This window comes from Acipenser ruthenus, chromosome 11 (assembly GCF_902713425.1).
Source record: "Acipenser ruthenus chromosome 11, fAciRut3.2 maternal haplotype, whole genome shotgun sequence".
NCBI classification, from domain to species: domain Eukaryota; kingdom Metazoa; phylum Chordata; class Actinopteri; order Acipenseriformes; family Acipenseridae; genus Acipenser; species Acipenser ruthenus.
Window position 1 is genome coordinate 25,533,043 of NC_081199.1, and position 24,980 is coordinate 25,558,022.

At 40.6% G+C, this 24,980-nt stretch overlaps 1 protein-coding gene across 1 annotated transcript; it reads left to right on the forward strand.

Annotated features, from left to right (window-relative positions):
- Positions 1-337: 337 nt before the first annotated feature.
- LOC117426297 (X-ray repair cross-complementing protein 5-like) lies at positions 338-23,635 on the forward strand. Its single transcript, XM_034043738.3, has 21 exons — positions 338-864; positions 1,914-2,027; positions 4,960-5,143; positions 5,761-5,809; positions 6,140-6,262; positions 7,141-7,320; positions 8,030-8,144; positions 8,701-8,839; positions 10,860-10,972; positions 12,058-12,120; positions 12,842-12,979; positions 13,986-14,076; positions 15,869-15,996; positions 16,730-16,926; positions 17,902-17,992; positions 18,483-18,552; positions 18,723-18,832; positions 19,195-19,291; positions 19,787-19,854; positions 20,192-20,266; positions 22,897-23,635. The coding sequence occupies exons 1-21, from the start codon at positions 829-831 to the stop codon at positions 22,909-22,911; spliced, it is 2,196 nt and encodes a 731-aa protein (XP_033899629.2). The 5' UTR covers positions 338-828; the 3' UTR covers positions 22,912-23,635.
- Positions 23,636-24,980: the final 1,345 nt, after the last annotated feature.

Sequence of the window (24,980 nt, forward strand, 5' to 3'; positions counted from 1 at the left end):
TAGTTACATCAGGATATAATTAAATACAAAATACTATAGATTAAATAACACTTGTGACAGATTACAGTACTCTAAAGTACAGGATTAAATGCAGTAAAATAGGGAGCAGATAAGAGCAAGTAAAGCGCATTAAGGAAGAGTGATAAAGTGTCCAGAGGGAAAGAGGAGTTCTACAGGTGCTGTCTGAAGAGGTGAGTCTTGAGGAGGCGCCGGAATGTGGTCAGGGACTGGGCAGTCCTGACAACTGTAGGAAGGTCATTCCACCACTGCAGGGCGAGGGTGGAGAAGGAGCAGGCTCTGGAGGCAGGGGCGCATAAAGGAGGTAGAGCCAGTCTTCTAGTGCAGGAGGAGCGGAGAGGTCGAGTGGGGGTGTAGGGAGAGATGAGGGTCTGGAGGTAGCTGGGTGCAGTCTGGTCAAGGCGAGTACAAGAGTCTTGAACCGGATGCGAGCGGTGATCGGGAGCCAGTAGAGTGAGCAGAGCATGAAATAGTAGTCAAATTTCACCAATGAGAAGAATATTCTGTATAAAATAGGCGGTGCTACGTTCGGTATGATTATTTTGTTGCATCGCATCACTGCCTCTTATCAGCTGTGACAGAAATAAACTGCAAAGCGGGAGTTTTTTTTTTTTTTATGCACACAATCAGGAAGTAATTGGCGCAGCGCACAAACAAACTAGTTCCTGATAAATGCCCGGTGTATTAATACATAAATAAGTTTTTAAAAAGTAAACGTCAAGAAATTATAAAAATATTTAAATACAATATTCTGTAGTATATTTATATTTAAGACGAGTTAACACGAGAAGGTTGGTTTAATAATCTGCAATGAAGGCGTTCTACTTTATGAAGCGCACGGTACCGGTAGGTCCAAAATAGATTGTTTTACATCTAAACGGACAATTATTCAGCTTGGCAACAGGCAGAAATAGAATCTAGACATTAGGAACAAAATTATACCAAAAAACCTTAGTCTGATGGGGGTGAAGCCAACTCAAAAACTAAGGGCTTTCTTTCATTGCTGCTTGGTAATGCAAAGATTGACTTGGCGAGTAATTACTTTTTGTATCCTAATTTAACAGCACGGTTGTCTAATTATTCAAGGAGGCCAGTCTTACAACGAACTCATACGTATCCTACTGTAGGTACAGTACTGACAAGCCTCAACATGTAAAACTAGCAAACTGAAACTGTCTTTATTTAGAGAAAGTAAAGCATGCCTCCTTGTGGTAGGTCATGGGAAATGTGTGTGTGTTTAACTCACTTCACCTGTAAGGTGAAAACGTCATGTACCTTTATGTTAGACAGGAGGGTAATTCAGAATCCCTTGATATTATTTTGTTTGTGTCACTTTCTCATAGAACTCCTCATTTAGCTGATCTTATCGATTTTCTTTTTACAATCATTAAATTTTGTTCTGGCTGGTTTAGCACTCATGCTGGACTAAGCTTACGTGATGTACTCCAGGGTCTGTGAAACCAGCTGGTAATGTTTACACAAATGAAGTGGATTTTAACTTGCCAAAGAAAATGTCAGCAGATCGGGTTGCATTTCATTTAATACCTGATGGCAGGGAGGCTTACGAGTGCTGATGTGTTTTTTTGTACGATATATAGAGAATAGTGCATGGGGTAGTGTGTGATATGAGAATAATGCATGTAGTGTGTGATATGAGAATTTAATGCCCACTCGAGGGGTGGGATGCTACATAACTCCACAGGTGGGCATTCAATTCTCATTTATCACACACTACCCCATGCAGTGTTTTTTTATACTCTGTGGTTATTCTATTACTAATAATAGTGTACTGCTGTGATCCATGGTTTTCCTAATAATAGTGTACTGCTGTGATCCATGGTTTTCCTAATAATAGTGTACTGCTGTGATCCATGGTTTTCTTGGTGTTTTTTCAGTCTGCCATGGTGTTGTGTCTGGACGTGGGGTTCTCCATGAGTAACTCTGCTCCGGGGGTAGTGCCTCCTTTCGAACAAGCCAAGAAGATCATTCAGATGTATGTGCAGCGCCAGGTAAATGATGAATCTGAGACTTACAGTTCACTGAAATGCCATTGCTGTTCTTATGATACAAGTCCAGTCACTGTTTAGAGCCCGACAATATCAGCAACAACAATACCATTAGACTTGCAAAGCATTTTTCATAGATACCTAATTAGTGTCCTCCCCTTACATATTCTGTAATCGAAAAATAAAAAAAAACGTGCTGAGAAGATAATTTCCCCAAAGATAAAAAAAAAAAAACAATTCGACAGAATTTGAAATTCTTATGTTACTGGTATGTTGCGTCACTGGGGTCATAATGTTATTCTGTGTATGAAAGTAACAGAATTGAAATATACAGAGGGGAATCTTAAACCATTCTCTGTGTCTTCTCTTCTGACAAAGAATGCTTTTAAAAAGAGTCATAAACTAACTGCTGAACAAATGGCTTATCTTCACGATCGCTGAATGAGAATTTCGGCGCCGCAAACCAGACAGTCCATCACATAAATCCAGCCGACAGGGGGCGGAATAGCGGACCAATGGAGAACAAGGGGTTGCATCGGAACGAGAACAACCAATGAAAAACACTCCACGTGGACTCAGGCACCGCCCACAATAACCAAACTATCCAATCACAGGGGTAAAGAGAACATTACAAACGTATGAGCGCGACACTCAAACAACGCTCCCGACATGAAATCCAAGGTTCTGCTACACAAACCAGTCTGAACTGAGACCAGCTGGAACAGAGATCCTGTTTTCGGACAACTCTAATACGAGATAACTATTCCAGTGTTTGCCTTGATGTGGGAGTCCGCTGCGTAAGATGTCTAAAATCTTAAAAGTATGCAATCAAATCTCTAACTTAGCTACGATTGGTCACCGGAGAAAGAGTTGGATGAACATTTGCAGTGCTGGAGTTTGCGGTTGAATACCCCAGACATAAACGGACGAAGAGTGCGCATCTTGTGGAGGAATTGCTGTTTCAGTGGAATACCTAAATAGTTAATGACTCTAGTTCTTTGCAAAGACATTTCTTTCGTACCCTGAAGTGGAGACGAAACGCGAGGAAGGCAGACCCCCGGAACCTGGACCTGTCCTGGCCAGCAGGAGAGCCTTTTGAGCACCTGTATTGTTGAAGACACGGATCAGCTGGATGAGGCAGCGCACGACCGTTAATCCTCTTATGAACTCGAGAATAAGCAAACCTTAAAGTAATTTTTTTTTGTTTGTTTTAAGTGGAATGTAAGAAAAGTATTATTGCTTTCTATTCATGCTTTGAGTTACAAATTGATGCGAGTTTCATAAGCCAATTATCATTCTGCGTAAGGCTAGAATTCAAATTTAGCTGTCTTGATAAAATTCTTGATAGGTTCTCTGGACGCAAAGAGCGTCTTTATCTCGCAAGAGTGAGAATTGGCTTCTGAACCAGAATTATACTTATGAGACTGATTTAATGATGGTTTGATTATCAAATATTAACGAAAGTAAATATTTGAGTTACTAGAGATACCACTGTTAAGACTAACCTTCGTCTTAAATAGCTGTCAGGAATGCAGTTGTAACCTGAAGGGAATCTCCCACAGATTGTGTTGGATCGCTGATCAACCAGCGGGAGTGGGGTGTCGTTGTTTAAACTTTCTTTTCTTTTCTGTACTGTTTAGTTAATTCTAACTTTCTGTATTATTTTAGTTTAGTTGTTGCACCTTTTAATTTTTCCTTTATTTAGTTTTATTTTTAATAAAACTGTTCCTTTGTATTCACTAGAAACGTTGTCTAGTCTGATTATTTCGATAAAGGTCGGGTTCTATATGACTTGAATTCAAAACAAGGTATTTTATTATTACAATTTAAACTTGTGTGTGTGTGTGTCGAGGATTTGTGGCACACTCTACAACCCGGTTTCTCAGAGACGTCGGATTCAGTGGCCAAGAGTTGCGTCGCACAGTGAAGAACTTATCTGAAGCAGCAGAGAGGAGCAGCAACTGGCTGTGGTTGAGACGGAAAGATTCTGGCTGGGGACAGGTAAGTAAGCTGGGCTGAGTTGAGTGGGGGACGGAGGGGGGTGATGCTGGGACGCCAGAATCACCGTCGAGCCCTCTTGAGGTGTCGTGGGCTAGTCGACGAAACACTGAGGATGGAAGGTGCCCACTTGAAAACCCCAGAGATGTACCCTACTTAGCTCAATCCAGACGGTTGTCATGCTGATGCGCTGGGGAGGCCGCACTTTGGTTGATCCCCGGAGCCAGCATCGCAGCCGTTGTGTGTGCTGATGCGCCAGGGAGGCAAAATAAGCTGATCCCTGGAGCCAGCATTACACTTCAGCCATTAACACCAGACAGAAGGATATCTACATCATCATATGGAAGGAAACGTAAATGGAGGGAGACACATATGGATCACATTAGTTTACTGTAAAGCTACGTCTTAGTTGGTGCTTATCTTGGCGAGAGCCGAGTTCAAATCAGCATGAAGTTTTAACATCTACTCTCGTGTAATGGAAATCTTGTGTATGTATGTGTGTGTGTGTGTGTATATATATATATATATATATATATATATATATATGTCTGTCTAAGTTAATGAATTAATTAAAATGCTTTGTGACATTTTGCAACTGTTTATAAACCTGTAAAAGGTAGTTCTGAATTTCAGATTTCTGATCTCTTGATTTAATGATCCACACCGAAATTCTAAAAAAGTAAAATAAAAATATTTAGGTGTTTTTCTCAATGTCGTGATGATCACATTCCTTGTTAACCAGAACGCATGAAAATAAAACTTTCACCAGCTTTTCAAGCTAGGTCTGTTATTTAAAAAAACAAGTGTACTACTTGATTATTCTCCAGGCTTATACACAGTCTGTCAGCTAATGATCCATCACTTACCAAACAGTAACCTGTACTTCCCTGAGTGTTATACAGCTTCAGTGCAGCCTGTGTGTGTTTTTCCTCTGCAGGTGTTTGCAGACAACAAGGATGAGCTTGCCCTGGTACTGTTTGGGTCGGATGAGACCAACAACGCACTGGCCTTTGACGGCCAGTACCAGAACATCTTTGTGCATCGACATCTCATGCTGCCGGACTTCAACCTGCTTGATGAGATCCAGAGCGATATCCAGCCAGGAGCCCAGCAGACTGACTGTATCCTTATCACAGGGGAAACCTAGCACACAGGCATACACTGTACAGAGGGGATAGTGTCATTACCATAGAGAAGACACTATACAGTGAAGAAGGGTAGCACAGGTGAATTGTGTTCTTATCACAGAGGAGATACAGGCATTATACAGGACAGGGGGGCTATCAATTCCACATGGTAACACAGAACAGGGGATGGGGGAATCGCATAGAATGTAAAGGAATCGCACTGTGTGTGGTGATTTGTTCAGGAGTCTGCTTTGCTGTACCAAAAGACGGTTACCAACATACATCTGCAGGCTACTGCAATGCAGTTAGAACCTTGTTTAAAAGGACATGGTAAAATTTTGAGCACACTAATAATAGGAGTTTGTAGATCTTGCACTCCAGACCACCTGTACGTTTTTATGTAGTATATCAGCTTATGCATTTGTAGTGAAACTAGGTAAGAATACAGGTGCATGTGGTCTTATGTCAAAAATCGTTGGTTTTGAACCTCGTACACCAAACACTCTGTCAGATTGCAATAATGACATTCTCTTATACACGTGAAATGTCCTCATACCATCAATTGTACCGCATTAAAAACTGTTCAAAGCCTTGACATTTACTTTCATCAGTTCTTGATGCGCTGGTTGTTTGTATGGACCTTCTACAGAAAGAAACCCTGTAAGACTAATGTTGTGTTTATAATTCTCCAATGAAGAAAGATTCGAAAGGTGGTGAATTACTGTAATTGCAGTGTAATTCAATTGTTTTTACAAAATAAATGACAGTATATTGATTATTGAGTGAGGGAGTAGACTGAAGAGCGATACTGGTTTTAGTTTTTTGGTGAACATTAGAGATGGATGTAATTTGATAAGCAAGTTCCCATCCCAGAACCTGTTTCAAAGCTATAGATTAACCAACTAATCGCTAGTTCACATTTTCTTGTATTTATTGTGTTTTAATTCAAATACAGAAGCAAAGTAAAGTGTTGTTTGATGTCGCCTTTAGTGTGAAGAAGTATGAAAAGCTGCACATTGCCATATTCACAGACCTGTGCAGCTCTTGCAGCTCTGACCACATCGACATCATCATAGACAATTTAAAGAAAGGAGGAATCTCCCTGCAGTTCTTGTAAGTAATTGAGTTGTGTTTTCAGCATGGTGCTTGTTTGTGTAATCTGATAGACACTTTGCAAAGCAGGGACAAGCATGCAAAATACATCATCCGTCAAAAGAAATTCTGCCTTCTGTTGTTTTTAACAGAACTTCCACAAGAGACAAATTATTCCAATAGACAGTAAATGCAAAAACGCTGTATTGATGTCAGCTACAGAACCCTTTTTGTCTAGGTGTGTTTACTTAATTACTGCTGTTAGACTAGAAGATTCAATTATAAGAAAACAAAATTTGGACTGCTTTTTGCTGGTGCATGTAGCGGGGTGACCCGCCCCTGTGCGTATTTTATGTTTCTATGTATGTGTGTAGTGGTGCACGAAGTGTGGGTTCTGTAGCACAGGTGATTTTTAAATGTATGTTTGTATTTAGGTACAGGATTGCACAATCACTTCACGTGGGTATTTGTATGGGGGCAGGGGGAGTGCACAATTAGTTCACGGGCAGGCTGCCGAGATTAAATTGAATGAATGATTAACAATCGAGTCTCGGCACAGCTGCAAGAAGTGTTTCACGCACACAGGGTTGGTGTGTTCAGGGAGAAAGAACGTGAGTGAAAGAGAAACCAACCAAAATAACAATTGCTACTCGTGCTGGCTTGACCCTTATTTAGGGTTTGATCAGTGTTTGTTTAGTGTCTGTTTGTTTTGGCCACCGTGCCTTTTTGTTTCTGTGAAGTGTTTTGTTCAACCTTTTTATTTATTAATAAAACGTGCAAGCAGCTTTTCATACCCTGCAGTACTGTCTGTGTGTCCGTCTCTTGCAGGTCTGACATTACCACCAGCCAGCCTGTTCACAGTGCAGTAATAATCTTTTGACTTGTGGATGGTTTAACAGCTTGCCCTTCCCCCTGGAAGAGGAGAGCAGAGGTCGCGGGGATGCTGCTGCTGGACCGGGACAGCCCCCCTACTCTAGGAAGGGCCTCACGCAGAAGCAGAAAGAAGGCTTAGAGATGGTCAGGAAGGTGATGACCTCTCTGGATGAAGAGGAAGGGCTGGATGAGGTCCATACATTCAGGTCAGCAGACTGGGGGTCTGTCCATTTGATCTCCATACAGCCAATATGTTTAGAAGACTAACAGGAAACATTATACCATTTACATTTTGGGGGCATTTTGTTCAGTGCATAAAATTGAACTGCACACACGTGGAGTGCAGAATGCGCCCTATATCCTGGAGGTCGCTGGTTCGAGTCCAGGCTATTCTACTGTCGACCGTGGACGGGAGTTCCCAGGGGGCTGTGCACAACTGGCTGAGCGCCGCCCGGGTGGGGAGGGTTTAGGTCAGCCAGGGTGTCCTCGACACACTGCGCACCAGCAACCCCTGTAGACTGGTCGGGCACCTGCAGGCCTGCCTGTAAGTTGCCTGGAGCTGTGTGGTCCTCCAGCGCTGTAGCTCTGAGGTGACTGCATGGCGGGCCTGCAGAGTGAAAAGAAACGGACGGCTGACGGCACACGTTTCGGAGGACGCGTGTGTCCGTCTTCGTCCCTCCTGAGTCAATGCGGGGGTGGCAGCGGTGGGCCGGGTTGAAATAAAAATAATTGGGCTTTCCAAATTGGGGAGAAAAAAAATAATAATAATTGAACTGCACACAGTTATCATTGTTTTTGTTATTTGATTTAAAAGTTGCTATAACAATTGCAGAGCTGTTATTAAAATATAATCCCAGGGATCAAATGTTGAACCAAACCATCAGGTGATTACCCTCTTTGTGCTGTCTCCTCCAGCGAGTCAATGGAGCAGCTGTCCATTTTTAAGAAAATCGAGAGGAGGCCATTGGCGTGGCCCTGCCAGCTCACCATCGGCTCCTCACTGACCATTCGCATTGTCGGGTACAAGGCGGTAAGTGTCTCCCTTTACCCCGTTCTCAACCTTTACCAGGCATGGATCAACGTGCTTTGCAATGGGAGTGTTATTACCATCCCTGCTGTACCATCTATCTGTGTCACAGGGAGGTAATCGACAAGTCCAAGATGTTTTTACTTAGTCGGTGTAACAAACAAAGCCAGTTTTATGGAATGGCACAGCAGGCTAATTCACTAGCCTCTGGTGCGTTTCATCACTGGAGGCCTGGGTTTGAATCTGGCTTGAAATCAATTTGGTGTTCTCTACTTAGCCCTCCAGTATACTTTGTTCCACATCCCAAAACCATCCCAGAATTCAGCTCAGATACTTCTGGACCCAAAACCCCAAACAGCTCTTTTTGTACTGCATCCACAGTCCTTCCAGAGCACCTGTTTTGAATTCTAGAATGAAACTGCTGTACATGAAGTTAGAAGTTGATGGCAGACATTCAATTTATTTCTGTGAAGCACATTTAATGTCAGGTTATAGCTCATGCTATATAACCTCTGCTGATCTGTTTGTCTCTCTTCTTTCTTGTGCCTTTGGAAAGCAGGTGACAGAGGAGAAGATGAAGAAGTCCTGGGAAGTAGTGGACGCTCGGACACTGAGGAAAGAAGATGTGCAGAGAGAGACCGTCTTCTGCCTCAACGATGACAACGAGACTGAGGTTCCCATGGATGACACCATTCAGGGTAGAAACAAAGAACACATAAACCTTAATACTACTCTATCAGATGACTTTGTAGCAAACACAGTAAATCGATACTGTACGTTTTAAAAGAAGAAAAAAAATGAGTGTATAAAAGCTGAGCAGTGAGCTTGCTTTGAAGGCTCGCTAGAGGTGACTACGGGTGTTGTATGGAGGTTGGCTGTTCCTGTTCTTGTCTGTCTATCTGGTGCTGCATGCGGTCTATGATGGAAGGTATTGTGTGACTGGAGCTGAGGGCTGTGAGTGATGGTGGAGTGTCGGTGGGTTTGAATGGGGAAAAAAAAAAACCTTTCTATATCCTCAGCGGCTGCATGAGAAAACCTTAACTAAAACACTCACTGAGTATTCAGAACAAACTACGTGCCAGAGGCCGGATGAACAAACAAGGTTAACTAACCTGTTTGTTCCAGCGGAACAGGAAGTACAGCTTTGAATATTGCGTGCTCGGTTTTAAGTCATTAAAAGGACTCCCGCACAATCCGATTGTTAAAGAAAAATAAACTTTCCTGTGACTGGTTAAATATCCAATACAGTCTCTGTAAGGAAGTGAAAACAACTCGAACACAATTGACTCGCAGCATATTAAATGAACACTACTCTGTCTATGAATGTTAGGTTTATTTTTGCTGAAAACTATTTATTTATTTCTCTTGCTGCAGTATCACTGCCAACCTTGTGTATTACAGACTCGTGCGTTTTCTTTACTTTATTATTTTATTTCTCTAATTCACTAATTTATTTTGTTTTGACCAGTATATAATTTTAAACACTGCTTTATAGTATTATGTGTGTTTTTTTTTCTGTATTTTATTTTAGTAACTTCATTTTTTTCTTTCTTTTTGTTTTGATAATTAGACTATTTTAATATTGCTTTATAGTTTACAAAGCTTGCGTTTGTGTTTCTTTTTTTATTTAATTAACTGTTTTATTTTATTATTATTGATTAATTGATGGTTATGCATATTGAGATGCATATATGTGTGTTTCCTGGAACCTATTGAAACCTGGCTTCAGTTTACTAATGTAAATTGGCTTGTGAGGGTATATTCCCACAACCACTGGCATTGATTACTAAAGAGGTGTCTTTGGCAACATAATGATAAAGTTAGTCTATTGGACGGACCATATTTAAAGCCGGTTTCCAATACAGGATGAAAAGCTTTTCATTGTTGCATATTGCTTATTAAAGCCATAGCAATCAATTGTTTATTTAATTTATTTAGGTTAATTAACATTTTCTTCATTTTGTAATTTGTTGTAACATGTGTTGTTTCTTTATTTATGTAAAGTCCTGGTAATGCAGTTAAATTAAATAATTTGATAGGACATTGATTACTATTTGGCACCCCAGAGCTTGATGCCGTTACAACTTCTTTCTAACATCACAATCACTGGACCCAAGCCCTGCACGTTAATCACTTGCTTCCTCATTCAAAATGCAAAACCTGTACCAAAGAGTTGGACAGGTAGAAGCAAATAACATAATATGGCTTTATAAGCTCATTTAGGAGTTAATGATATATCAGGATCATGTAACGCTAATGTAGTGTCAGGTGAGAGAAATATCAGGGATCTATAAGTTACCATCAGAACTGTTTTTTTAGTTTTATTTTCCGATCAATGTGTATTACTGATATGATAATTCCAGCTCAAGTTACTCGACTTTCTACATCAATAAAAATGAAAATGAAATTCTAGTAATGTTATTTCTCAATGGGTAATTCCCCACAATAATAAAAAAAATCTAACTGAAGGTCATCAAAATTGGCCTTTTTACTACTTTCAGACACATTCTCACCATGTGCTCTTCTTTTTTCATGCACCTGCCACTTGTCCTGTCACCATTTTGTCAATATCCCCCGAATTTGGTCCACTTGGGGGGCTGGAATGACCCTATACCTGTGCTTTTAGAAAAGAGTCCAGGCTATAGGGAGCCTCCTTCTATCTCCTTCTCAGAGAAAGATGGTCATAGTCACTCTCCCCTGTCTTGTGTCTTGGCACAGGGTTCTGCTTTGGCAGCGACATTGTCCCCTTCTCCAAGGTTGACCAGGAACAGATGAAATACAAATCAGACGGGAAGTGCTTCTCCGTGCTGGGCTTTACAAAGCAGAGTCAGGTAATGTGTCATCTGCAGTCGCTTTCAAATCTGACTCCTTAAAGGGTACATCAGCACTACATGAAAAATAAAACATACTGTCCCACCTTGATGTTCCGAATGTATTTGATCATTGTATAATAGTCCGTATGCGCCCAAACATCTGCATAGTGCCACACTGCTATGTCCAAAATCACTGTTCTTGAGTCAAAAAACATGACTTCCGCATGTACCCTCACATGCACTCTGAAACGTACCAGCGCATGCCCAATGAAGCGTTGTATAAGCTGTATTACCTCTGCGTGGAAACACACTAGTCTGTGTGACAAACATGGTCCGTCTAATCTTCCATAAGGAAGGAACTTGTACCTGCTTTCGATTTGTGTAGTAGACATCTTTCACACTGTACATGTTTCCTTCGCATGTTGTATTTTGATGTATTATGATTAATGTTGCATTCAATAAAATAAAAAAATTAAAAAAATTAAATTCTAATTTTCCTCAGCAACACAGTGTGACTATACACAGAACGTCCGAAATAATGCCAGACAATATTTCAACATCAGATTGTTCAGAAACTGATAGGGAGATGGAATTTGTGGCCGAATTCGTCTTTCCCTCTCAATGGAGTGTAGATGATTGTGCATGTGTTGTGTCAGGAAATGCATTTTTAGGTCGGATCGTCCTCAGACCTCTTTCTGAAAGGAAATACATCGTTTCCGAATCTCATTTGCTAGTTTATTTGATACGTGTCCATTCTGCAAACATTCTGAATGGGCTGGAGCTATATCCAAGACTTTGGGGGTGTATATTGAAGTAACACAGTGCTGCTATAACTGTGGGTAGGTCCCTTCATTAGTTGGAAATGAGAACAACTCAGTCTTGTTTTTTTTTCCCCGCAACCACTTACACAGCACTGAGGTTTTTTTTGTTTGTTTTTTAATTAAATGCAACATTAATCATAATACATCAAAATGCAACATGCGAAGGAAACATGTAGTGTGCAAGATGTGAAGATGATTTTAATGCATGGAACAGACTTCCGGCATTGGGACTGGACAAAACTTCTTGTAAATAAACTTCAGTTTCCCTGATTTGTTGTGTAGGTTATGCGGCATCACTTCATGGGCAGCCAAGTGTTCAAGGTGTTCGCTGCAAGGAATGACAAGGTAAGAAGGGCAGAGATAGTGGGTAGCTGTGGTGGGTGTTCCTTCAAAAACTGTGTGCAAGTGTACCTAGAAGAATTGATGCTGTTTTGAAGGCAAAGGGTGGTCACACCAAATATTGATTTGATGTAGATTTTTCTTCTGTTCACTCACTTTGCATTTTGTTGATTGATAAATATAAACTATTAACATGTCTATTTTTTGAAAGCATTCTTATTTTACAGCATTTTTTCACACCTGCCTAAAACTTTTGCACAGTAATGTGTGTGTGTGTGTGTGTGTGTGTGTGTGTGTGTGTGTGTGTGTGTGTGTATGTGTGTGTATATATATATATAAATGTATATGTATATTTAGCTCAAAGATCCAGCTGCCCAACGTTTCGATATGTTGTACATATCTTTCTCAAGTAAATATATATATTTAATCTATATATTTTATGGTACGTGTTCTGAAAACTGATGAAAAAGTCAGGGGTGGTGTGTGTTTCCCTGTAAAATGCTGCCCTCTGCTGTGTTTTAATGGTATCTTCATAGTGAAAACGCTCCTCGAGACCGATAGTGTACATATTAAATAGTGAAAGTCACACAATAGGCATCGTCTACAGCGCTCTGTGTGATCCGTGGTGGTATTTGGTGCCTCCACCTGCTGAATTTCATTGTTGTGCAGTAAACTGAGTGACTTAATAATCACTGCGTATCGTGTGTGTGTGTGTTTGTTTCTGCAGCACGCTGCAGTGGCTCTCTCATCCCTGATCCATGCCCTAGACGAGCTGGAGATGGTGGCCATCGTTCGCTACGTATATAACAGGTGCAGTAACCCTCAGGTCGGGGCGGCATTCCCCTGCATCCAGGACAAGTACGAGGTGAGCCAGCCCCTGCTCCTCCGTCTTCACACGACTCCTCTTGGAATAGCACAGCGTTGTCTTCAGGGCTGCATCTGATACCACAGGGCATCATCTAATTGTTCTGTAATGAATTTGTTTTAGCTGTTATTGCTAGGGATATGACCATGCACTTAGATCACGATACAATACACATCGCGTTACATGTGATGGTCCTGATGGGCTTCTCTATGATGTGTAAGATAAAATAATCACTAATGATGATTTCTTTAAATCCTGTATAATTTATCATTCAAAAAATATGCTGAGGACTAGAAGTAGATATGTTGTGCTTTTGCAGTATACAAGATGCTCTCCTCCACTGCTCCACAATATATCATGTAAAGGAAGTATCATGATTCATCCTAGTTACCACTTCACCTGCTAAACTATTCTATGCCTTTTACTTATTATTATTTATTTCTTAGCAGACGTCCAGGGCGACTTACAATTGTTACAATATATCACATTATTTTACAAACAATCACCCATTTATACAGTTGGGTTTTTACTGGAGCAATCTAGGTAAAGTACCTTGCTCAAGGGTGCAGCAGCAGTGTCCCCTACCTGGGCTTGAACCCACGACCCTCCAGTCAAGAGTCCAGAGCCCTAACCACTACTCCACACTGCTGCCCTACAGTGCTTCCTACCTTCTGCTCTGAACTCCAGGCATAATTTAGGTTTCCAGTTTGGTTTCCATTTCAACTTTTACTTTGAGTTTAATAAGACATATTGTACATCTTTTGTACAGGTCTCTTAAAATGAAGGCTCAGAGTACAGAACCTGGAAGAGTTCACACTGCTGTGCATTCGTAGATTTATGGGACCCCTAAAGCATTGGCTGAGTCACATCCACATTACATTCTCAATGTCCCCAGACAGACCCCCTGCCTGTCAAGAAAAAAACATAATATTTTAAGTTTATTTTTTATTTGAAATTGTCTTGTCCCTTCTGTGGGATCTAGGCTGATTCCTGTTTCTATTCCCAGTGCTTGATGTATGTACAGCTACCTTACATGGAGGATCTCAGGCAGTTTACATTCTCTTCTCTTCAGAACAACAAGAAATACATCCCTTCAGGTAAGTCTGGGATTGTTTTTGACCTGTAAAATTGAACAGGACACAGGGAACAACACACTGGGCTATATTTTGAAGTTCCTTGGCATGGTAAAAGTCCACAAACTAGACAGGAGTCATTGAAAAATGACATCACCACCCCCGCCACACACAGCACAATGCCAACATGTTGGTGTAATGGTTGAGTTCTTGAAGAGAGTGCCCCCTACTGAGCCAACAAGTAAATCTTATAAATGGATGTGCATCCTATATGACTATAAAACACTCAAGGATTAATGTGTGTATGCGGATACAAAGCAGGAATAGAGGAATAGATTCCCATTGCATAGCAGTTTGATCCATTCCTGGTTTTACTATGAGTTTAATAAGAAACTCTTGAGCTTGTTACATGCACACTGTGGCTGATCAAGCTCATAGTAAAACCTGGAATAGGCGAAACTGCTATGCAATAGGAGTCTAATTACTATGCCTGCAAAGCCAGGTTATATCCGTTTTTTGTTGAACCCAGTTTTGTAGCTAGAAAACAGTAAAAATAAATGGATAATAATAATAACTAGAACTGCCAGGCAGTTTTACAGCTTTCAAGCTCAGTACCAGTTGGAAATTGTCAGCAACAGAGTAGTTTCAATTCAAAATACTGCATTAGTTCATTATCTCACGATGCTTTATAACTCTAAACACCATAGTAACCATGACCTAATCTACACACTGTAAGGAATTATAAGCTAATTTTACATTTAACCTTAAGGAGAGGTCAAAAATCACAATCAAGGTAATTTTTGAATAGAGCATATGTGGGTTCCTAAATGTGTTGTATAGTAACCATAACCCTATGTGCACTGTAAGGAGTTATGAGCTAGTTTTACATTTGACCGTTGATGTCAAAGGTCACAGGCAAGGTGATTTTTGGATAGAGCTTATATGGGTTCCTATCTGTGTTCTATAGTACCATTAACCTATATACACTCTGTAAGGAGTTATAAGCTAGTTTTATATTTTAACTTAAGGAGAGGTCAACGGTCACAGGCAAGGTCATTTTTGGATAGAGCACATATGGTTTCCCAGGAGTTATAAGCTAGTTTGACCGAAGATTTTGAAAGGTTTTTAAAGAAATGCGTCAGGTGGCCATATTGGTTTACGCATGCTTGTCAGCTTTGAAGTTAATCCAAATAAACCATTTTTTAACTGAAGCGGTTTTAAATTTAAGAAGAAAATGTAGGTCTGGTGGCCATCTTGTTTTACAAAAGATCACAATTTTTCCCTATTTGAATTCCATTGTCCCCAGAATGATGCCTACCAAGTTAAGAGTTAGTTGGTTAAACGGTTTGCAAATAGAAGCAGTTTGTTCGGGGCGCGTTTTGGTGAATTTGGTGGCAGCCATTTGATAGTAAAATTGATCGCAGCAACTTCTGCTTCGCAAACTTGAAGAGGGTTTGGTTCCTGATGACATATGAAAGTTTCACATCAATCAGTTCACCAGTTCCCAAGAAGAAGATTTTGAAAGGTTTTTTCCAAAAAATGCGTCAGGCCGCCATCTTGGTTGATGCAGGAGCGCAATTTTTTGCATCTGAACTGTAATCTACACAGGATGATGCCTGCCAAGTTTTATGTCGATTGGTTACACCGCGTGCGAACAGGAGCAGTTTAAAGTTTTGGGAGGAAAAACGACAATAAAAAAAGATAACATTTGGCTTCCCAAGCCGGCTTGGAAGCCTAATAATAATACTAATGGAGCTCTGGCGGTGTGATGTGATGGGTTGTGTGTGTGTGTGTGTGTGTGTGTGTGTGTGTGCAGGGGAGCAGATGGCTGCGGTGGACTCCCTGATTGACTCCATGATGCTGGTGGAGGGGGAGGGGGAGGAGATGGAGGACCTGTTTGAAGTCAGCAGTATCCCAAACCCCCAGTTCCAGAGGCTCTTCCAGGTACCAGAGGAAGTCCTGCACTCCTATTTCATGCATACCGCTTATCTCGTGCAATAAAACATAGCGAACGTTGAGCATTGTTGATTTTCATTCTGTAAAAATGTCATTGATTTAACTCCAGTGTTGCTCCACTTTTACTCTTTATTGTCCCAGGTGTTAATTCCATTCCCCATTGCTACCTGATAGTCCGGACATGGTTGTGAAAATGAATGGGGGAAAGCAATTTGATCAATACTGATAAAAACCTTTTACAATTCAGCTGGCACTGTAATCCATAAGTAAACCTGTATTTGTTAATGTGCTCATGGCTGATGTGGTCTATCCCCAATTCACAAGTACATAGGGCCCAATTTTCACTGTGCTGCAATGATAAGGCATGGCTTTAATTTAGTGAGGTTACTTATCAATTACATTTATTTTCATATTACATGCTCCTCTCTCTGAGAGATTTAAATTCAGGGACATTCTCAGCACAGCTTAAAATCCAGTCCTATGTTACTGCACTATTTAACTTTACAGAAATATCACCCTAGAATAGCTGATTAAATAGTTTTGATATCTAATACGTAAAACATTTAAAATAATAAAAAATGGACACAGACGAATATTGATATTAAATTAAGAGTGATCAGATGTTAAGTAGAGATGTATGTAATTATTACAACATCATGGTTAACACCATTTTAATATATGCCAAAAACATTGTGCAAATCTTGTGCGTTTGGCAATGCAGTGTCTGAACCACCGGGCTCTGAACCCGTCTGCTCCCCTGCCCCCTCCCGAGCCCTGGCTGAAGGGGATGCTGGAGAGACCGCAGGAGGTGACGGCCCGCTGCACAGCTCCCCTCCAGCAGCTCCGCCAGCGCTTCCCCCTGCAGGAGGCCATCTGCAAGAAGGAGCAGAAGACTGCCCAGGACATCTTCGGAGACGTGTAGGTGCCTCTTTACAGGGCTGCGTTTTTTCATATCTACCTAGTATTGTTATTATTTGTTTATTTAGCAGATGCCTTTATCCAAGGCGACTTACAGAGACTAGGGTGTGTGAACTATGTATCAGCTGCAGAGTCACTTACAACTACGTCTCACCAGAAAGACAGAGCACAAGGAGGTTAAGTGACTTGCTCAGGGTCACACAATGAGTCAGTGGCTGAGGTGGGATTTAAACCAGGGACCTCCTGGTTACAAGCCTTTTTCTTTAACCACTGGACCACACAGCCTCCTAGTAGAGCTCGCTTGTAGAACTGCAGTACACTCTGTAAGACTCCGCTGTGTACAGAACCCTGGCTTTGTGTTGGAATAGCCAGGCAGTGTGGAGAGGCCATTTAAAAAGGCTACAGAATGCATGGCTATATCGTCAAGTGTAAAGTACAAATCAAGGGAGGTTATGATGAGGTTGTATAACATACTGATGAGACCGTATTTGGAATACTGAGTTCAGTTTTGGTCCCTGTATTACAAAAAAAGACATTAAATTGGTTGTAGTTTACAAATGAAAATAATAAATTATACCTGTTGTGCACTTTTGCTGTCTATAATGAGCAGTTTTTAAATAAACATGTTCTAGCAAACATTTTCAAATTGTAAACAGTGGTATATGGTACTACACACAGGTTAAAGAAAGTGCAAGGCTATCTGAAAACAGCTTGCAAGCAAAGATTTCTTTAACCTAGAATACCAGATTTCTTGTTTAATATAACATTTGAGACCAGTACAGCAATTATTATGGAATTATTTTGATAGCTACAACCATTTTAAAAGATATGGGTCATCATGACTAAATCCCAGTGCTGCACGTTATGGATATGCTGTACAGCAAGGCTTTGGTCTACGTCGTGCACAGAAACTTAATTTGAGACCGCAGTGCTCTGAATAATCAGCCGATCAGTCTCATGTTTCTGTGTTTGCAGCAATGAAGAGGAGCCAAGCTCTAAGAAGGCTCGTTGGTATGAGGATGAAAAGTTCAACCTTGCAGGACTCACAGAAGGCACTGTTACAGCTATAAGTGTGAACCTTCGTGAGACAAGTGCAGAAAATACATTTAGTTTCTAAATCCACCATGGACTGCCAACCAGATAGCAAACAAAAAAAAAAAAAGAATGAGTGTTATCTGTAAAGTTACAGTATCGGTATGCTTCATGGTATATTACCTAAAGCTGGCAGTCATTGATGAAGACTTCTAGTTGAAACGACAGTCTAAGAATTGTACTAGTTTATTTTCTATGTCTTTGAGTGTTTTATAGAAAGAATTCCTAGATTGTTTTTATTATTCTTTCCACTTGCAGTCTAGATGTAATAATCTGTACAGCTTAGATCTGGATAGTGCAAGTGTCTTTTATCTTTCATTTTTATCTGCATTTTTTTAATATCTGCTGTGCATTTAGGCAAACCATGTCCAGCTCATCCCAAGGTAAATAGGAAATAGCTGATAACGTGCGTCTGTGTAAGCCCTCGCATCTCTCAGTTGTTCTTTCCTCCTCCACTTCTCCAGGTGGGTAGTGTTGATCCAGGCAGAGATTTCCGCGTTCTCATGAGACAGAAGAGCCTTCCCTTTAGCCAAGGTGAGCTCCAAGAAACAGTGAATGGCACAGACCTGTCTCTGACTCTCATTTCTTGTGTATTTCTATTCCTCTGATAGCCAGCGGCTTCTTACCAGCAATGTCCTGTCATTGCCATCCCAGGATCACTATAAACAATCTGCCTGACCTGCCTTTTCTATGGTATATTGCAGTGTGTCAGCAGCTATCCAGCAGGGTAGACCAGCTCCTTGGCACCAAAGGCACACAGTATTACATGAAGAGCATCTCCTGCATGCAAGCCTTCCGCGAGGAATCTAGCAAGGTCAGGGCTGTGCAGTACTTCGTGTGTGTGTTTGTGTGTCTGCAGGAAGACCAGTTATAGTGCTTCCACTTGCAAAGTTTAATTGTTCACTGTGTTAGTGTAGGCTATTAATGTGTTTCATTAAGAACCACTGTAAAACACAGCAACACAAAGTGTGAGGTACCAGTGTCTGCCAGCAAACCACAAAATGAACACCGCCTGGCAGTCAGTGTGTTAACATGTACAAAACACTATCTTACTATGGTTCTGTTACGTAGCTAGTCGGAATAGTTACATTGGAAAGTGAAATGGAAAATCAAGCAGATCTAAATGATTATGACAATAACCCTTCAAAGCACTTCATTGTTTGATTGCTTTGCCAGGCTGGCGATGTGGAGCCATACAACAGCTACCTTCAGACACTGAAGAAGAGTGTCCAGGAGAGGGTGCTGCAAGACTTTTGGGAGCTTCTTGTGCAAGGTAGGCTATGCATGTCTGTGTGTGTCCTGTTAATCAGGGTACAAGTTGGTTCTCAACTCCCACGTTTGGTACTGACAAGCAAATATGCAGCTTTCTTCAAATATTGTATTGCTATTCACATATACTGTGGTTCCTTTGTATGTATTAAATCACAAATCACAAACTTAATAGTGTACACCAAATTATTTCAGTGAGCAGCCCAGAGCGTTCTTTCAACTCTGTCTTTATTGTTTCATTGAAGCTCAGTGTTCAATAACAGTAAGTAGCTTTGCATTTCATTTTCTTCTTTTTACTTCAATCCCCTTTCCTTTTTATGATGTTGGCAATCATTTTGCGTGTGCTCGACGCAATTACTGAAATACTGTGTTTTGAAATGTTGTGAAAAGTCTTCCGGTGCTCTTACCTGAGTTCAGACTCTGCTCTTCAGATATAATTGTAACACTGGCTAAATCAGCCTGTGCCCCCCTGTTAAAATATAAACCTGCTCTTCTGCAGATAACATCACCCTAATCAGCAAGGACGAGGTGGAAGGCAGTACAGTGTCCAAAATGGAAGCCAATCAGGTAACGTAGACTGTATCCCTCACTTTCCTGCCGTACCAGACATCCTAGCTATTACTTGCCAAGCTTATTGAACTACTCCAGCAAAAGAAATGCTTCGCCAATGGGCTTCAGGGCACAGTACAACACTAATATGCTTCCCCACCTCGCCTGCCCACCATGAGCTTTGAGGAGCGCTTCCAGAATCACATTTTGCTGGAATAGTTAATAAGTCATAATAGGATAATACGTCAATGAACTATGAGGAAAATGTAGATTCATTTAAAGTACAGCGGTAAGACCTAAACTACCTTATGTAAGGGTAGCCTCTAACAAGCTCTCCTCTGTGTCTCTCAATCAGTTCCTGGCTCTAGAGCAGAAGCCGGATGAGCAGACAACTCCCTCTGCTGACGACGGAGGGGATGTGGATGACTTGGTAAGCAGAACAATCTCAGGCTCCGGTGTCATTCTTACAGGTTTAATAGAACTAAGCAGAATGACAAATGGCTTCAGCTTGGAGAGGCATCGCTGTATTTTCTGGCTATGTTGTAATACCAGGAGAGTCGATGCAGCACCGTTATATCGTTTTTGATTATTAAAATGAATCTAGCAGTTTTTACTTTCTTTCTTGACACAATTACATTTTTGAGACACTGAGTGGCACTGTCCTATGGCGAGGGAACAAAAAAGAAAACAGTACAGGCGCGTAGCATCCATTGAGGCAGCTGAGGCGGCTCAATTCTTAATTGTGAAGACGAAAAAAAAAAGATAAAAAAAAAAAAAAAATGTAGCCACTTTATTTTTGTAAAATTGAGAGATATATATATATATGTGAAGAAATTAAAAATAATATTAATATATATATATATATATATATATATATATATATATATATATATATATATATATATATATATATATATTATTTTTAATTTCTTCACATTACTGCGATCTCGGGCTGTACAGACACTGCGGTATGTAAAATTCGCACCACAAAGACGTTTCTCATTAGTCAGTTTCCCAAGTTACTCTGTGCTCTGGTTTACAGTGCAGCACTAATATGAAACGGAGAAATAAACAACTAATTACACATTTCTTTCTAAAGAAACCAACTCTTGGTAAGAATCAATGTTAAGTGAATTTATTATTTATATTGTTGTTTTTCCCCTGCGTAGTGTGATGTTTAGCTGCAATACGTTTTGATATATTTTTTTTTCATGTAGAATGTTTTAACGCCAGCACAGCAAAAATCCAAGTACCTGTTTTTATGATGACATTAAATGTGTAGCTAAACCGGGATAGCTGGCTGTATGGTTGGTTGGTTGGTTGGTTGGTTTGTTTGTTTGTTTGTTTTTTCTTGTCACTTTAACTGGACAGTCAGCTCGTCCAAGTATCACCCTACCTGCCATAGCATAGCGTTTTATTATTGCATAGTGGCTGTGTATTTGCATGTATAGCGACCCGGCCTGTGCGCTAGGCAGCACCAGGAACTCTGCGACCGGTTTCCCCCGCCTAGAGTACTGTACTACATCCTATCGTCATTTATATTGACAAAAGAATATTAGAATTGAGCGAGAAACTGTGTAAACGTTCAGAGGTGGCAACATCACAGATTTGTGGGCCCCCATTTGTGGAACCATTGTGAAAGACAGGAGATCGACACAGAAGTTGTCTTTGACACATCACATTTTTGAGCGCCGCTTACATTTTTTTCGTCATTTTCTTAGTCACTTGTTTACTCTCCTGCTCTGAAACAGTGCATGCACAGGCAATACACCGGTGTAGTAGTACACTCAAAACACACTGCTAGTCACTTTCAAAACACTCTCAAGCTCAAAACACGTTGCTTTTTACAATTATGGTATTACATTTGTATTTTCCCCAAACGTTTTTCAGCTAAAGCAAACTGAATTAACTAACATAACAATGTACTAATAGAAACTATAACCGTACAAATGTACTGTGTATCAAAATACAGAGTTGAAAAAAAAAAACAGTACTACATACAGAAACACACACACACACACAGACGAATACAGTAAATTGGAATCTATGGCTAATGGATGCCTTCTTTCAAGCATACTGGTTTGAGTTCCTTCAAAAACAACAATCATTCTCGAGGGATTACACTTTTTTTTTGCTATACAACATGTTTTGAATATGTTATCTTGTTTAATACAACTTTTTTTAATGAACAAAAAAAAAAGTTTAATTAATATTATAACAAATAGTAACATACTGATGTACATACTGATAGAATGTGTCAGTTTCAGCCCCAGTCCCAGCAGTTTCAGCCCCAGTCCCAGCAGTTTCAGCCCCAGTCCCAGCAGTGTCAGCCCCAGTCCCAGTGTCGGCACGTCCCAGCAGTGTCAGCACCAGTCACAGCAGTATCAGCACCAGTCTAACCAGTCAGCAGCAGTTACCAGTCCCAGCAGTGTAAGGCAACTTAAGTAGCAGTTAACCAAATGCAAGCCAATAAAGGTATGAACCCATCTACTTATTAATATTGATGTTATATTTTGTCCTATTATATTTCTGACAGTGTCAATATGGTCATTTTAGGTTGCTGTGTTTTTGCTGGGAGACAATTAGTTTTAATCTTTGAAATAATATGGGTCATCAAATTTTAACATTAACATCATCATCCAAGGGACTTAATATTGCTTTGCAGTTTGCATGAACAGTCTCCAGGCTTTATAAGATGATAACTTTAACCTTTGTAACATGAACAGGATCTGCAAGAGGTTTGTTCAACTTTTTTTTTTTTTGCCTCAGTAAAAATCTAACCCTAGCTACGCCCCTGCAGTATAAACACGCTGGAGTCGCTAGTTGACTGGATACCTCTGTTGTCGGGTCTTTTTTACTCAAGACAACTGGTTGCCTTTACTTGCTCTGAGTATTTTTCAGGACTTCTGCACACCTAACAGGAAGCCTCCTGACCTGGCACACACAATAAAGTCTAAAAGCTCTTTGCATGTTTGAGCTCAGGAGTTCTTTATCTGAACCAACTCTCCAGTGTAATTGGCTTTATTGTGTTCTGATCTGCCTGTCTCCTTGCCTGTACAGCTGGATATGATGTGAGTCGGAGCACGGCTTCAGAGGAAGATAGAGCAGAGAGCTGGGCACCTCGGGAGACAGCCTGGACCAAACACTGCACAGAGGGCTTGTTCAATTGTAAGGATTGCGCCACTGCTCGTCTTTGCATCTTATTTGCTTTCCTATTGCTGTTTTTTTCTGGTAAATATCTGATTCTTTTATTTGTCAAACACACAGCAGCAGTAGAGTGTCACATCAGAGTAGCGGGTATGTTTGTTCAGATTGCAGCTCTTTGCCGTGTCTTTATAACCTTCAAGTAGGGGAGGTGCTGAAAATGTCAACCTACTGGCATGGCAGGTTTCCTGTGTCTGCCTGACACGTTGGGTTCAGTTTCACAACTCTTGTTATTAGCTGGAATCTGATTTCAGTCTATAGTGTGCCTATGCTTAGCCTGCAGTTGGGGAGAAGTTGCTACTCCAGCCAGCAGAGGGAGCTGTGGGGCACGATTGGATTCCCCGCTGTGGATAATAAAACCCATTAGAGAGGTCCCTGTGGAGCAGGGATGAGAATGAAGACAGGCTATATGGGATACTCATGCTTGAGTAGCAGTGGCACTGAGGCAGAGACAAGTATTGAATATTAAAATAATAATAAAAATAAAAAAATCTTTGGCACTTGGAGGTGTCACTTTTCTGCCTGCCTGTATTGAATACTGTATTTTCAAAATTATATAAAAAAATGCATACTGTAATTAAACCTGTGCTCTAAACCTTTGACTCTGACCCTGTTTTGTTTTTGTCCCTATTAAAAGCGGGCTTTTATAGAGCTTTCAAACATGCCTTCTCCTTAAGCACAACTGGTAACTGAAGAGTGTTGCAGGGGGACATTTAAATTGTTACACTGGTGTACCACCCTACTTAGAGAGAAGTCATGCTTGAGAGCTATTTTGAGGCACGGGAGCTTTAAACTTCTGAGATTTAAAACGTCACCAGGATGTGATGACTGAAACGGAAAATTGTCTAATGTGAATCTAAACAGCAAGAAGAACACATTAGTAAAGAGAAATGTGATGCTTTATATAAGTTGCTGTTTACGATGCCAATGATTTTAATTCTAGGAGAGACGAACAACTGGGTGGTGACTGATTAGCTTTTTCAGTCACTTTACATAATAAATGGTTACTGAATGTGAAAGTAGCAGCATGCCCTTGCAATGCAAACGTATGTATAGGCACATAAAATCTATATTATCTCAGACAAAGCTGCTGCTTTTTTCTGCATTGGCAGTGACTTCTCCTGTCTCCAATTATATCAAAACCAAATTACATTTTTTAGAAGTACAAAAGTAATGCATTTTTTGTAATGCAATGTAATTATTGCAGGCCTGTCTCCGTGCACAGAGAGAGCTATTTCCTGGGTATTGTTAGCTGACAGTGACAGGCTAATCAGCAGGTGAGGGGGAGAGAGAAGAGCAAAACCGCTCTCTCTGCACCCCACCGGTGCTGCTGCTGTTCCTGTTCAGTTTCCTTTGATGAGGAATAACAGCCTGTAATGACTGTCATTTACCTGCTTCCAAAACCAGTCCCAGGTTATCATTTTCTAGTTTTTGTTTCCAGTCATATGTTACTTTTTGCAGAGCTGTCGTTGCTTAGACATGTGCATAAATAATTCATATGTATTATAGCCAAAAATGGCTGTGCATTCTGGTACCATTATAAAGTATCCTGCTGCTTCTATGAATATCTCAACTCTTTTCTCTGTCAGCCCACAACAGCCCCACACCTTTACATTATTAAACTTAAAAATAGAAAAATAAAACTCCAGATTTTTACCATTTTAAAAAAAAAAGAAAGAAAGAAAATTAGGGGTAAACATGTGCTGAATTATTGAAATAATGGAGGGGGGCGGGGCATATTAATGTTGGCCCTGCTCATCAAAGGTAAGACAATGTAAACCTTCCTATAATCGTATAGGCTTTCCCGGTTATGCCTGCCTAAGCCTCTGGAGTGTCAAGGCCAATGCGACGCTCTTCTCGGAATCCCCAAACCTCATTATAATCTTAAACATCTGTTATAACTCCCTTATGAGGAGACTTACTAGAAATACAAAACAGAA

Coding starts and splice junctions, on each gene's coding strand:
- LOC117426297 (XM_034043738.3), top strand. CDS start 829: ATGAAGGCGTTCTACTTTATGAAGCGCACGGTACCG. Junction 15,997..16,729: donor AGTTCCAGAGGCTCTTCCAG/GTACCAGAGGAA, acceptor TTGGCAATGCAG/TGTCTGAACCACCGGGCTCT. Junction 19,855..20,191: donor CCAAAATGGAAGCCAATCAG/GTAACGTAGACT, acceptor TCTCTCAATCAG/TTCCTGGCTCTAGAGCAGAA.